Source organism: Stylophora pistillata, chromosome 1, assembly GCF_964205215.1.
Source record: "Stylophora pistillata chromosome 1, jaStyPist1.2, whole genome shotgun sequence".
NCBI classification, from domain to species: domain Eukaryota; kingdom Metazoa; phylum Cnidaria; class Anthozoa; order Scleractinia; family Pocilloporidae; genus Stylophora; species Stylophora pistillata.
Genome location: NC_142519.1, coordinates 58,873,382 through 58,888,671, shown reverse-complemented (window position 1 = coordinate 58,888,671; position 15,290 = coordinate 58,873,382). Strand labels below are relative to the sequence as shown.

The window sequence follows — 15,290 nt, the reverse complement described above, 5'->3', positions numbered from 1 at the left end:
CTTACATGTGGTTAAAAAGTAACCAGGTGAAGAAATTGTCAGGCGATGTATTTTCCCACTTAGTCAAGTTGCAGTGGCTGTAAGCGAAATGTCGTCCGTACAAATGACTTATATAAACGTTTGCAACACTTACTCTAAGCACTTTCCCCCTGTTCCCTTTTTTCGTTGCCCAAGTGATATTCCCCAGTTTTCAAACCTTATGTCCACTAAGATTAGTCTTCGTTTTTCATTCAACAAAACAGAGAGTTTTATGGCTGTAACAGAAGGCAAATATGATTGATTTCTTTTCCATAACTTTATCTCAGCCAAATTTCCTTCAGGCTTCGTTATAGGCGAAGAAAACAGGGTCGGGGATAGTGTTTAAACTAACTGTCATTTGGTTTATGAGTCAAGCTACAGCCAATCTAATTACAAATTTCCTTTGGGCTTAATTCATGGCGAGGAAAACAGGGTCGAGGATGGTGTTTAATCTAACCGTCGTATTTGATTGATGCGTCAAGCTACAGCCGCTCTAATTATAAAACTTCACTTCGTGACAGCATTGTACAACTCTTAAATATACGCTTGGTACTCTGACAGTTGCATTGTTTATTATTGACACAAGGATAAACATAGCTATTGAAAAGATTTAGAAAATGTCATCACGTTCTCCGAGGAGACTCGCAGCAACCTCAAGCAGAAAATAAATAGAGAGCGAAAAGTTAACTGACTGTTAGCGCGAATGAAACTTGCATAGTGGCAGTAAAGAACTGAAGAGAGTGACTTCCCCTCTTTAAATCGTAGGTTAAGTTATTTAGAATATTGTAAAGGTTACTTTTATCCTGACTCGCCATCGAGATGGGCTCAGAGTCACATTATTTGCTGAATATGAGCGAATATGTCTATATGTTAATTGAGTGTCGTCGACCACTTTGCGAGTAATATAGGGTCAAGTTTGTTTGAAAAGTAGCATCTTAAAAGAATCCTATATCGATCATATCAGAAGTATGGCAAAAGCATTTGTTTTACCTGGAAAAAGGTTCGCTACGCCAAAATCCACAAGAGTTCCAACACTTTTAAATGAAAGCAATGAAATATCTTACCGTAGGGATTTGGGTAACAACGAGATAAAGGAGCTACCACCTGGAGTATTCAATAACAACTCCAAGTTGATCAGACTGTAAGTGTTTGATATTCATTCTTTTGTTCATATTGCTGAGAGTTTTATCTAATTATTTACTAGATATAATCAAGAAGGTCCTTAGGCTTAATGGGTGTAGTCAGCCATAAGGAAAGTGAAAGGGGTGGGACGGGTCGTAGATGGACAGTATTGGACAGAAGAGAATAACATACCTTAGTTTATTAAAGTATCCTCTCTATTAAATAAATAATCATCTTCTTAGATATGTCGGGGGTCTTCCTTTTGTTAACTTCATTCTCTACTGCCTTGATATCTTAGCTTTAGCTGTATACCAAATGTATACATGTATCAACGCCAAGTTAGACTGTAATTAACTGATATACATGCCTCTGTTAATATATGGTCAAGAAGGTCATCAAGCTTAGCGGGTGTGGTCAGCCATAAAAAAAGTCAAAGGGGTTGGGACTAGGCCTTTATAGCTTATGCTAGTAAAAGTAGCATATTATGCTTGTAACATTGCTTTTTTTGGCAAGTTTATACTAAAATTATGCCCCTTTTTTAAAATAATGCTCTTTGAAAAAATTGCAAATGAGTCCACAAATAGACACACGCACTGATCTAAACAAAAAAAGAAATAGAATTAAGTATGGTGATATAGGCAATTCCAGGGGATGAACCACGAACACACCAAGTCCACACCAAAAATTGATATTAAAAAGGACAAACTTATTTTATAAAAGGATTTAAAGAACCCTCAAGCGTTCCCTCAACTTAAGACGGGCCACATACTTTGAATCTTATTTTACACCAGAATCACAGTCAAACGCGAACGGGATTAATCTGCCCCACAGTTCCTTAGCACAATATGTGCTGCTTGATTTCACCCAGACTGACTGCCGAAGCAAAACAACCTAAGCGTGTATAAATCGATTGAAAACACATCAGTAGTTTTCTCTTTGTGCTCAATTAATATCTCTGCATTTCAGGAAAATAAAAAACAAATAAGTTGTTGAATTCTGTTGTTTATAAACTTTAAGATGATATATATAGGGTGATTTTAGTTTCCTACTGGTAATCTGCTATGTGGGAACTGTGGTTCGCATGAGTTTAGAATATACTCTACAAAGTGAATGTGTAGGAAATAGTTGAAATGCGTACTTAAAGGAGCAAAATTGAATTCAAATGAATTATGATTCAAGATACAGACGACAGAAAGAGTATAAGGTGAGATTTAAACTTAACTATGTTTTCCTCTCCAGCTATAGTTAATGGGGGTTCCACTGTTATAAATGAAAGCATAAAGTTCTCTAAGTGCAATGACTTTTGATAGCCGCAAGTGGATTATAAGTCGGTGGAATTGTTTTTTCGTGTGGGTGTCTAGAAAGGGGAAATGCTGAAAAAATGAGGACCTACATTAACCTTGCAGGTGGTTGGCCTCGAACAACATCAAGAAATTACATGGTGATATATTCGCTCCATTGACCAAGCTGCAGCTGCTGTAAGTGAGCAAACTTATTATTACTTAAATCATTTTATGTATCACAACACGTCTTTACATAGATTCCATAACACGCGTACAAATTAGTACGCGGGTTAGAAGGTAGAAATTCAAATCTCAAAATCAAAAACCTCAACAACTTGGAAGAAATTTAATTTCAAGTGGTTTAGTCTCAGAAGCGCAAGATCCAGTTTAGAGTTATGGAGGCACTCGCGGGAAGTTTTAAGTGCACGAAAGAAGCGTAAGAGTTTCTTGAGGTGCAGTTGAGAGCAACTCTAGCTTCTTGGGTGCTCTCCAATCTTCGAAAGTGCATCTACAACCCGATATAGGCACAGCTAAAGCACGAAGCAATCTTTTTATAACACAGCATGAATATACACGTTGAGCAGGAAGAAAAAGAGTTTATTATAACGAGTCATGTTTACCAGTTAGTCGTATTCTACCCGAAAACCGTTAATAAATGACAAAGCAAAAACGACCATGAAATATTTAGAGACCAATTATTTATTCAACGAGCGAACTTCTTGCATACATAAAACCGCGTAGTAGATTCAGCATGAATCGTTGCTTACGGAAATTCCCGGACAGGAAATTGCGCAGGTTTGTGTTGAAAATTTGGGAAATATCTAAGATAGTACGGTTTTTCAAATTAATCCCTCATCGCACGATACTTTTAAGACAATATTTATTTTTTAGAAGAACGAAGGGAAAACTTATAAATTTCTTGCATTTACGAGACCAGGGTGATTTACTTTCTTTGAACAGACCATAACTCCAAGGTAAAATCCTTTTCCGCTTACAGGACAATCAGATTAATGATCTATCATCTGGAGTCTTCATTAACAACGTAGATTTCAACGATCTATAAGTAATCAGTTACAACCTTTAAGATCACATCGGTTTTGTTTACCTTCACGCCATCTACAAAATCCAACTTCCCCTTCTTAAATCGCAGTTCAAGTTAAAGAAAATGTCGTGAAGGTTACCTCTATCCTGGCTCGCCAACGAGGTGTGCTCAAAGTCTCATTATTTATTGAATATGAGCGGATATGTCATTTTTCGTCCTCCACAAAGCGAGTAACAGATTTAGGTTCAGTCGTACATTAACATTGTGGGATGATCATATATCGACCTTTTGAAAATAATATCAAAAGCGTTTGCTTGACCTAGACATAACACGAATAAATGGTAATCCTGACAGTAAAAAGGCTCGCTACAGCAAAAATACTCGAGTTCACACTTTTAACTGAATTTAGGGAAATATCTTCCCGTAGGAATTTGGATAAAAACCAGATAAAGGAGCTACCACCTGGAGTCCTTAATAACAACTCCGAATTGATTAAACTGTAAGTAACTGATATTCATTCCTCTTTTAATGTCGCTGAGAGTTTTATCTCATTATTATCAGATATGATCCAGAAGGCCCTTAGGCTTAGTGGGTGTAGTCAGCCATAAAGAAAGTGAGATGGGTGGGACGGGTCACAGATAGACGGTACTGGACAGAAGAGAACAACCCACCTTAGTTTATTTGAGTATCTTCTTAATTAAATAAATATTCATCTTCTACATCTCGGGGGTCTTCCTTTTGTAAACCCCATTTACTATTGCCTTGATAACTTTAATTTAGTGGTACAAACGTTGTTGTTATGAAAGAGGTGGAGAGGTGGAGAGATGCAAAGACATACTATTTACAAGATAAGACAAGAAATAAGTAGAATAACTGTGTGGGAAAAAATGCAAAGCGAAAGGTACGAGCAGGACACTATGTGATGCGCCTGCCCAAGAAACTGAACTTTTAAAAATTGAAATATACGCATCTAAAGAAACAAAGAAATAGAATTACGGATGGTGATATAGGAAATTCCAGGGGATGAACCACGAACGCACCAAGTCCACAACAAAAATTGATATTAAAAAGGGCTTATACTTGTTTTATAAAATTATTTAAAGAACCCTCAAGCGTTCCCGGCTCAGCTTTAGATGGGCCACACACTTTAAATCTTATTTTACACCAGTATGACAGTCAAATGCGAACAGGATTTATAGATTTCCATGTATTGATAATAGACCGTTTCAAAACTTGCAGGTGGTTAAAAAGCAACCAGCTGAAGAATTTGTCAGGCGATGTTTTTTCCCAATTAGTCAAGCTGCAGTGGCTGTAAGTAAAATGTCGTCTGTACAAATGCTTTATATCAACTTTTGCAACACTTACTCCCAGCACTACTCCCCTCCCCCTTTCACAAGTGATATTCTCCAATCTTGGATCCTTATATCCACTAAGATTAGTCTTCGCTCGAATTTCACTCAAGAAAAGAGAGTGTTTAATGGATGTTTCCGAAGGCAGATGTAATTTGTTTGTTCCTAAAGTCGAATAAAAAAACTCTGAAAAGAAAACGTCCCACGCAGCAAATTATTGACACTGGTAAGTTGGTTTACTTAATTAGAACAAACCTTAAATCCAGAGTAAAATCCTTTTTCCGTTTAGTTTCTTAGTTTCTGTAGGTAATAAAAGTTTAAGATAACAAAGATCATTTTTAATTTTTTTTATAGGTCACCTATGTTCAATGATCATGATTGACCAATATAAGAAAAGTGGTCCATAAGATTAGCTCCCTCAAAAGACAAGCTTCATGTGAAATATTTCTTTGGAAAATTAGAACAAGGGTCGTCTTAATGCCGAATAAAACACTTTGGAACTCAGAAGTTGTTATTCCTAAATTCTAAACTACAGAGAGCCTATCAGTCCAAGGAGTTTTCTCAGCCAGTTCAAATTGATTAAAGTGTAGTAATTAAGTTTGAAAGTAGTTTTAACGACTTTCAAACTCTTTTTCTCCTATACAGACAACTTGGCAACAATAACCTAAAACAGTTACCAGAGGGTTTGTTCGATGGTTTAAGGGCACTGAAACGCTTGTGAGTTAATTAAAGGAAAACCTCAATGTACAAAATAAAAATAGTTAAGATTTTTTGTGGAACAATTTCGGATCTATGCAAACTGGAGATGGAGAAACTAATGTGTTTTTTAGAAAAAAAAAGGGAAAATGCAAAACTGTTGCTGTAATAGATGATATACCGTGTGATGTGCTAATTAGATGAATGGGCAAAATGATGCGCAGCAAGAATGTCTCCAATTACTAATCAATTAATAACAGCATAGTGGCACTCTACGACAAAAATAAAAACTTGTTTGCAAGCGATCTGCCACATACCTATCAAAAATTACCAGAAATCAGGTCAACAAAGTGTTGGGCTGGTATTGGGTATCTGAAATCAGGTTGGAAACTCGACATAAAGAGACGATGTAACGAAAATTAACTGAGAAAGGCACTGACCTATTATATCTTAACTTTTAATCAGATGGCTACAACAAAACCAAATTGGAAAGCTACCCAAAGACGTGTTCAAAGATTTGACTAATTTGAATGAGCTGTGAGTATATGGTTAATGAAATACTAGGTCTTTATATTGTATTTACTTTTAATCCATTTTGCGCTCCTCCTGACATGGGAATAGCGACGAAGTGACCATGTCATACTCGTAATCCTGTTACGAGTATGCAGTGAATAACCTGGTTGTAGCGGCCGACACAAGCGAAGCAAAATTTCGACGACAACTATGAGTTTCGCAAATGAAGACACACTATGAAGCGAGGATATATTTACGGACAAGCCTTGAATCGTTTCATTTAACGTAGTCGTGGTATCCAAGTACTTATCGTAAAATAACAGTCCCGCTTGTAAAAATTGAACCAAAACGAACTTCAATATAAGTTAGGTATTCGGAAGCGAAATGGGAAATCCAAACAGACACTCTAACACAGAAAACTGTAGTCTTACGGCAAACGACAACAACCAAAATATTAACCAAAAAAACTTCAACTACTCTTCTCTAAAAATCGCACACGTCAACATTAAAAAAGGGTCCGCGTGATTTGCTTACGAGATTGCTTCGTAACCTCAAAGCACGCGCACGCGAGTCGCGCGCGCACAAGTTTGTTAACGTCTTCTTAACAGCAGGCAAAAAGCGTGGCAGCCGTTACATGGCTCCCCTGAAATGTCCACATTTCACTAATATACAAAGCTAATGAAGGTCATTAAGCACGACTAAATGTCCGCAGAGTAATGAGGATGAAATAAAGTTAGTGACTACTTGTATTCGTGGCTCCTCGTTGGGGATGAACCTCAGGTCTCACTTGCTTCTTGTAACAGTACAAGTTTCTGTACGGGGCGTTCCAGGTATCTGCACGGTTTAACACGTCTACCCCTTTTATCCAGTGTGCGATCTGCGACAGCAAGTTTGACAGTGCGTACATGGCCATCGGCGCTCTGGTGAGCTTCGGTCACTCGAGCAAGCTGCTATAGATTGCGAGGAAGATTCTCATCATCCTTTATGAAGACGATGTCACCAACACGCGTGTTTCGTCTGGGCTTGTTCCATTTCTGCCTTTGTTGCAGGTTAAACAAGTACTCTTTCTTCCATCTGATCCCAAATTCATTCGCCAAGTGCTGTACTCGCCGCCAGCGTTTTCTGCAATACTTATCAGGGGCTTCGAACACACCAGGTGGTGGTAGAAGTACTTTCGTTTTCATCGTTAGTAGATGGTTGGGCGTCAACGGATTCAGGGAGGTTGGATCGTTAAGGGAGTCAATCGTAAGCGGGCGGCTGTTTACTATTGCCTCCGCTTCGCACATGAAGGTTTCAAGCGCTTCATGGTTGAGTTGGGAACCGTTGGTTTGTAATAGAGACGACAGGACGTTGCGCACTGAGCGAATCTGTCGCTCCCATACACCACCCATGTGACTGGCTGACGGAACGTTCATCTTGAAGACAAACCAATCGCAGTCGTGGCGCCGTAGCACGCCTCGAACCTTATCATTGTCCAATTCTTCCAAAGCTACCTTTAATTCTCTTCTGGCACCCACGAAATTCGTACCCTGGTCGCTGCGTAACTGCCGAATAGGACCTCTCCTGGAGACAAACCTTCGGAAGGCGTTGATAAAGGAATCGGTCTCCAAAGTAGCGGACACCTCGACGTGTACTGCTCTAGAAGCCATACAGGTGAATAGCACTCCGTAGCGTTTAAGATCCTTGCGACCCTCTCTGATCACGAAGGGGCCAAAATAATCAACTGCGCAGTTGGTGAATGGTGGCGCTGGCTCCAATCGATCATGCGGTAGTTCAGCCATACGTTGCTTCTGTAATTTACCACGTAGTTTACGGCACGTAACACATCTACGTATTGCAGACGATACGGTTGAAATAGCTCCTATGACCCAGTAACCGCTTGCTCTAATCTCATTAATCGTGATCCCTCTGCCTTGATGTTTTACTTTATGATGAAAGTGCCTGATAATGATTTCAGTGACGTGACTGGTTTTCGGCAGAGTTGCTGGGTGAATGCATTGCCCCGGGATATCAGATAGGTTGAGTCGTCCACCAACTCTAATAATTCCGTTTGAATCCTTGTATGGATCCAGTTTACCAAGAGGACCTGATGGTAAGATGTCGGGGTTGAATTCTTGTTGTACAGCCTTCAGGATAACGACTTCTGCTTCATACAGTTCCTGAATTGACACAGGCTAGAAACTCCTTCCGCTTGGCAACTTCTTGATGATCTTAGAATCATTTCCTTTCTGAATTCTACTTCGTAATAGACGTGTATACTGGCGGCATATGGCGATCGCCTTCTTAGCGCGGTGCCAATCCGAAAAGTATGTTAAGCGGTCTACCATGGTCGGCCAGGATGGCGTGACAGCAGTAGCGAGAGAGACAACTTTCTTGACTTCTGGATCACCACTTAGAAGCTCAGCGTCGCCGACTGATTGGGTTAACGTAACACCCCACTCAGTCTCTGGCTTCCAAAGAAAATCTGGTCCTTGAATCCACTTCGACTGGGCGAGCTCTCGTGCTCTTAGCCCTCTGGACGCCTCGTCTGCAGGGTTGGTCTTCGTATCCACATACCTCCATTGCGATATCGACGTTTTATCTTGGATTTCTTGGACTCTGTTGGCTACAAATACGTGGAAACGTCTGACGCTGTTTGCGATATCGACGTTTTATCTTGGATTTCTTGGACTCTGTTGGCTACAAATACGTGGAAACGTCTGACGCTGTTAGCGCTGTCCAGAATACTTCATCCGTTATCTCGATGTCCAGCTCCCCATTTAACTGCTCGCTGACTCGTGCCGATAGGACAGCTGCTGTGAGCTCTAGCCTCGGGACGGTTACTGCTTTCAAAGGCGTGACTCGAGCCTTTCCTTGTACGAAAGCGCAGCAAATTTTGCCATTCTCATTTACCAGTCTCAAATAACTGCACTGCCCGTAGCCCTTGAAACTCGCGTCCGAGAAGTGATGGATCTCTGCCTTAATAACTCTTCCGAAATCTATAGGCTTGTAACAGCGTGGGATAGAGAAATTTTGCAATTCTTCTAATTCGGCCTTCCATATAAACCATTTCGATCGTACATCATTGGGAACTGGATCGTCCCATCCAGCATTATTTCTGCAAAGCTCCTGTAGAATGGTCTTCCCTTCTAGTAGGACTGGAGCAACGAAACCGAGTGGGTCGTAAATCGAACTGATTGTGGAAAGGATTCCGCGTCTTGTGCAAGGTCTGTCTCTAAGGGAGATGGTGAAATTGAAAGTATCCGACTCTATACACCACTGTACTCCTAAGGCGCGTTCCATGGGTAGGTGTTCGCGACTGAAATCCAGGTCTTTGATGCCCTCTGCTCTATCGGATACTGGGATCTGCTGGATAACTTCCTTTCTGTTGGACGTGAACTTATGTAAGTTAAAGCCACCTCGTTTACACATTTCTTTGATATCCTTCACCAATTCGACTGCCTCTTCCACTGATGCCACAGACTTCAATCCATCGTCCACGTAAAAGTCGCGTCGGAGAAAATCTGCTGCCGCGGAACCGACAGCTGCTTCATTGTCATCAGCTGTAGCCTTGAGGGCAAAGTTGGAGCAACCTGGTGATGATGTAGCTCCGAAGAGATGGACAGTCATTCGGTACTCTTGAGGCTCTCTAGATGTATCGCCGTTTTCCCACCAGAGGAAACGCAGAAGGTCTCTGTCTTCTGGTGGTACTCTAACTTGATAAAACGTCGCTTCTATGTCGCACATGAGTGCGATCGACTCTCGACGAAATCTGTAGAGAACGCCAGTCAAACTGTTCGTGAGGTCAGGTCCTTGCAAGAGTTGACTGTTGAGGGATTGTCCTTGATACTGTGCTGAGCAGTCGAAAACGACCCTGATTTTATTGGGCTTCTTAGTGGGGTACACACCATGGTGAGGAATGTACCAGATGGACTTGCGGCCTGTGTCTGTCACCTCCTGTTCTGGCACCCTTTCAGCATAACCATTGTCCATGACCTTGTTCATGAAATCCACGTAGTGTTGGCGATATGTTTCGCTGGATTCAAGTCGTTTCTTGAGGGGCTTGAGTCGGTTCCAAGCCATTGCGCGGTTGTTTGGTAACAGCAGATTTCTGTCCTTCATGGGTAGTGGTATCTCGTAATGAGCGTCTTGAAGGCTGATGCCGTGCTTAACGATCTCCAGAAACTTCAGATCTTCCTGGGAAAACTCCTTTACATGGTGGTATTGTTCGGAAAAATCTAGTTCGAACATTCTCCGGACCTCAAAGGGGTTGATGACTTCCTTCGTTTGGTTATCGACTACAAACTTTCCATCGCGTCTCGTGTTACCAACTTCACAAGTGACGATCCTATGACAGAAAGAAGCGTCGTCTTCGTTGTCTAGAGAGGAAGGACTCACTGGACCAATAATTCCCCATCCTAGTTTAGTTCTTACCGCGTATGGGTCATTGTCGTTTCCAAGGATGACCTCTTGGGGCTTGAGGGCCTTTGGACAGTTACAACCTATCAAAAGGCCGACTTCGACGTCATGCTGTACAGGAGGTATCTCATCCTTTATCTTCGTTAGGTGTCGCCATTTACTTGCGATTTCAGGGGTCGGTATTTGGTTTCTCCTGGCTGGGATTGATTCTCTCGAGTACGCCTTCGGAAGTTTTATCACGGTTTGTCTGTCAAGCCTTTGAACAACCAGCCCCTCGACTTTCTGCGCAGGTATGCTTTCCTTACCGTGCATGGTGTTAAGCTTGAGGGACACTTCGGTTCCTTCTAGTCCAAGCTCCTTAAGAGTGGAATTTGTCACGAACGTGGAGTCGCTTCCGTCGTCTAGTAGCGCGTAGACGCTCACTTCAACGTGTGGGCGATCCCTATGGTGAACCATAACTGGCAAAATCATAGAGGTGGTGGTTTCGACGTCAGGCGAACTTGTTGAGCCACACACACTCTCGTCAAAGCTAGTTGACCCGTTGCTGGGAGTAATAGAAGCAACTCCAGCGGCGATCGGGAGGTTCTTGCCTTGCGAGTCAGAATTCCCTTGTTTACTGTTTCTTGGAGGGCGCTTAGCGGTTGGAATGGAATTGTGAAGGAGAGTTGGGTGAGGTTTGCCACACTCTTCACAGGTAAGACGGAATCGACAGCTGCTGGACAGGTGACCCGATTTCAGGCAGCCAAAACAAAGCCCCTTGGTCTTCACAAATTCTCTTCTCTCCTCTACTCTTTTTTTCTTGAACTCCCGACAATTAGTGAGGGGGTGTGTCCCTTTGCATAGCGGGCACTGTTCCTGTATGATGCTGATGGCAAAGCTGTCTGCCTTGTTTTTTCCTTTGCCTCTATAATCCTTCGTAGTTTCGAGGCCCTTTCTTTCCCTTTTCAAGACGTCTGGCGAGAAGACTGGGTCGTTTGCCAAATCGGATTCTTCCTTGACGAACTGAACGAATTCGGCAAAAGAAACGTTCGAGCCGGATTTCTTTCGAGTATCGTATGCGTGACGACACCACTTAACGCCGCAATACGATGGTAATTTAGCGCTGACTTGAGTTAATGTTGATGTAGAGTCAAGTTCGCCAGTAGATCCTACGATCCTTACGGCCTCGTGACAGCGAAAGAGAAAGTCGGAAAGAGCTTGTAATCCGGCACTATCTCCGTCCTTAATCTGTGGCCAATTAAGTAGTCGTGATTTGTAAGCGTCCGCCACGTGCACTGGGTTGCCAAATCGCTGATCCAAAAGTTTTCGCGCTTCGGTGTATGCGCTGTCAGAATTCACGGGTAGAAATCCCCTTACAATCTCATTTGCCCTTCCTACGGTGTACTTTTCGAGGAAGTAAAGACGATCTTTATTCGATGAGACGTTTTCTGAAATAATGGAGTCGAACGCCGTCGTAAACGCCGGGTAGTCGAAAGCATTTCCTGAGAAAACAGGCGGTTCTTTGGCTGGCAGAATGTTTCGTATTTGCTGTTCTACTAGCAGGGAACTAAGTTCTGTTTGTTTGGTCTGCAACCATATTAATTGCCTTAATGATTCCTGAAAGGGTGTTTCGTAATAAAATGACTGAGAACTGACTGGATCAGTTTCTTGTTTAATCGCGAAATTTTCTCGTTGCTGTGCTTGCACTGGCACCATGGTGAGCAAATTATCGGGATTATCTTGAGCGTGGGTTGGCGTGACTTTTGGTTTTGTTTCTGCGGTTTCATGTCCGTGGTGGAGCGTAGAGATTGGAATAAATGAAGACACCGATGGATTTAGTGGCTCTTGTTTTATCGGAATTTCCTTTCGTTCATCGATCAGAGCCCCATTAATTGCCTTTTCTTCGGCTTCGGCGATAGCGATTTTCTTCGTTAATTGCATTCTTCTTATTTCACTGTCACGCTCTAAGAACCTCATTTCCGTTTTCAGCCTTGCGGTTTTGGCGGCGGCCTCTAACTTGAGCGAACGACCCGTACTCGCTCTCGAGTTTGCTGACGTTTTACTGATGGAGGTCTTCGTTCGCCTAGAATTTCCCGATTTTATCGAGCCCGCTTGTGATTGACTCGATTTCGGTGTTCCCGATTGCTGTAGCGAGTGAATTCGTTCTACAAGCTTTAATCTCGTTTCGAAATAATTTCTGTCACGAATGTCGTACCAAAGATAAGAGGCCTTTCTATCTTCTTCGTTATCGATCAATTCGTCGTATGCTCCTTGAGCGTCGTTAAGGGCATCTTTTAGCTTGTCTAAGCGATCTCTTTCCTTCTCGAGGGCCTTCAAATTCTTGGCTTCGTCTAGCAATTTACGGACCTTTTCTATATGCGTTGAAAGAACCGAGTAAGCATCTTGGCGTGCTTTACCACGAATTTCCGACCAATATGACTTCCCTTTCTCTGTTAATTTCTTTTCGCGCCCTTGTGGTTTACCGTCTTCCGTATCCGAGTTTGGGACGTGTTCAACGCCAGGTGAATCATCCCATTGTTGAGAGCTAGTTTCTGCCTTTTCGATTTGAATTTGTTGTTCCACGTTTTCAAGGGATAAGCTCGACATTTGAAGATCTTTGGTTCGACAATTTCGAAACGGTGTTATTTTACTGTAGCAGCCGACACAAGCGAAGCAAAATTTCGACGACATCTATAAGTTTCGCAAATGAAGACACACTATGAAGCGAGGATATATTTACGGACAAGCCTTGAATCGTTTCATTTAACGTAGTCGTGGTATCCAAGTACTTATCGTAAAATAACAGTCCCGCTTGTAAAAATTGAACCAAAACGAACTTCAATATAAGTTAGGTATTCGGAAGCGAAACGGGAAATCCAAACAGACACTCTAACACAGAAAACTGTAGTCTTACGGCAAACGACAACAACCAAACGATAAACAAAAAAAACTTCAACTACTCTTCTCTAAAAATCGCACACGTCAACTTTAAAAAAGGGTCCGCGTGATCTGCTTACGAGATTGCTTCGTAACCTCAAAGCACGCGCACGCGAGTCGCGCGCGCACAAGTTTGTTAACGTCTTCTTAACAGCAGGCAAAAAGCGTGGCAGCCGTTACACCGGTTACTGATTGAAACAGACGACCATTTCGAAAGGGCTGTTTCTGGTTTTGAATCCCGCTCTGACCATTAATGCCGAATAAAACACTTTGGAACTCAGAAGTTGTTATTCCTAAATTCTAAACTACAGAGAGCCTATCAGTCCAAAGAGTTTTTTCAGCCAGTTCAAAGTGATTAAAGTGTAGTAATTAAGTTTGAAAGTAGTTTTAACGACTTTTAAACTCTTTTTCTCCTATACAGACAACTTGGCAACAATAACCTAAAACAGTTGCCAGAGGGTTTGTTCGATGGTTTAAGGGCACTGAAACGCTTGTGAGTTAATTAAAGGAAAACCTCAATGTACAAAATAAAAATAGTTAAGATTTTGTGTGGAACAATTTCGGATCTATGCAAACTGAAGATGGAGAAACTAATGTGTTTTTTAGAAAAAAAAAAAGGGGGAAAATGCAAAAATGTTGCTGTAATAGATGATATACCGTGTGACGTGCTAATTGGATGAATGGGCAAAATGATGCGCAGCAAGAATGTCTCCAATTACTAATCAATTAAAAACAGCATAGTGGCACTCTACGACAAAAATAAAAACTTGTTTGCAAGCGATCTGCCACATACCTATCAAAAATTACCAGAAATTGGGTATCTGAAATCAGGTTGGAAACTCGACATAAAGAGACGATGTAACGAAAATTAACTGAGAAAGGCACTGACCTATTATATCTTAACTTTTAATCAGATGGCTACAACAAAACCAAATTGGAAAGCTACCCAAAGACGTGTTCAAAGATTTGACTAATTTGAATGAGCTGTGAGTATATGGTTAATGAAATACTAGGTCTTTATATTGTATTTACTTTTAATCCATTTTGCGCTCCTCCTGACATGGGAATAGTAACGAAGTGACCATGTCATACTCGTAATCCTGTTACGAGTATGCAGTGAATAACCTGGTCACAGATTAAAACAGACGACCATTTCGAAAGGGCTGTTCCTGGTTTTGAATCCCGCTCTGACCATTACGTGAAGCTGTTTCTCGGTGGTCCTGGGTTCCAGTGCTCGATCCCGTTTTCTGGTCTCAATCAATTGGAATTAATAACATTTTACATTAAATTATTTGCTTCAGGATGCTTGAAAAAGCTCCTGAAAACCAACCGGACAAGTGTAATGTACTTCTAATTTAAAAACCTGATGGTTACATAGCATATAACAAAGTTCTGATTCAAATTTAGCGCTAGAGTTCCTCAACAAGATACAAGTGGACTGTTTTCCCCGTCCTGTTTTCACTTTTTATGCGAAAAACATACCAGGTGACGTTATTTTGTTTCTGAAAGTTCTAATGAAATGATATGTTATACCTTTCAGGGGTCTGTCTGATAACAAAGTCGAGTTTCTGCCACAAGAAGTATTTAGCAATCTATCAAGTCTCACAAACCTGTAAGTCACCAAACAAGATGTCTTAGATCTTAGTATACCATTTGTCATCAAAATCTAAAGGAAAGGATTGCTTTGCTGTTAAACACCAATTGCGTTTTTTTTTTTTTGCTATACACTTACAAGAATCATTTCAGCGTTCTGCTAACTGTTCTATTATGTTGCTGAGAGTTTTATCTAATTATTATCAGATATGATCAAGAAGGCCCTTTGACTTAGTGGGTGTAGTCAGCCATAAAGAAAGTGAGATGAGTGGGACGGGTCGCAGATAGACGGTATTGGACAGAGGAGAATAACACACCTTAGTTTATTTGAGTATCTTCTTAATTAAATAAATATTCATC

The 15,290-nt window shown here is 41.3% G+C and overlaps 2 protein-coding genes across 2 annotated transcripts; one reads left to right on the top strand and one right to left on the bottom strand.

Moving 5' to 3' along the window:
• The first annotated feature begins 986 nt into the window (after positions 1-986).
• Positions 987-6,085, top strand: LOC148743400 (uncharacterized). Its single transcript, XM_088751126.1, has 6 exons — positions 987-1,159; positions 2,547-2,618; positions 3,893-3,964; positions 4,705-4,776; positions 5,460-5,531; positions 5,976-6,085. Exons 1-6 carry the CDS (start codon positions 987-989, stop codon positions 6,049-6,051), a joined length of 537 nt encoding a protein of 178 aa, XP_088607252.1. The 3' UTR covers positions 6,052-6,085.
• An 888-nt stretch (positions 6,086-6,973) lies between these two features.
• Positions 6,974-8,585, bottom strand: LOC148743399 (uncharacterized). Its single transcript, XM_088751118.1, has 2 exons — positions 8,580-8,585; positions 6,974-8,182 (listed from the first exon to the last, which is right to left on the bottom strand). Exons 1-2 carry the CDS (start codon positions 8,583-8,585, stop codon positions 6,974-6,976), a joined length of 1,215 nt encoding a protein of 404 aa, XP_088607244.1.
• Positions 8,586-15,290: the final 6,705 nt, after the last annotated feature.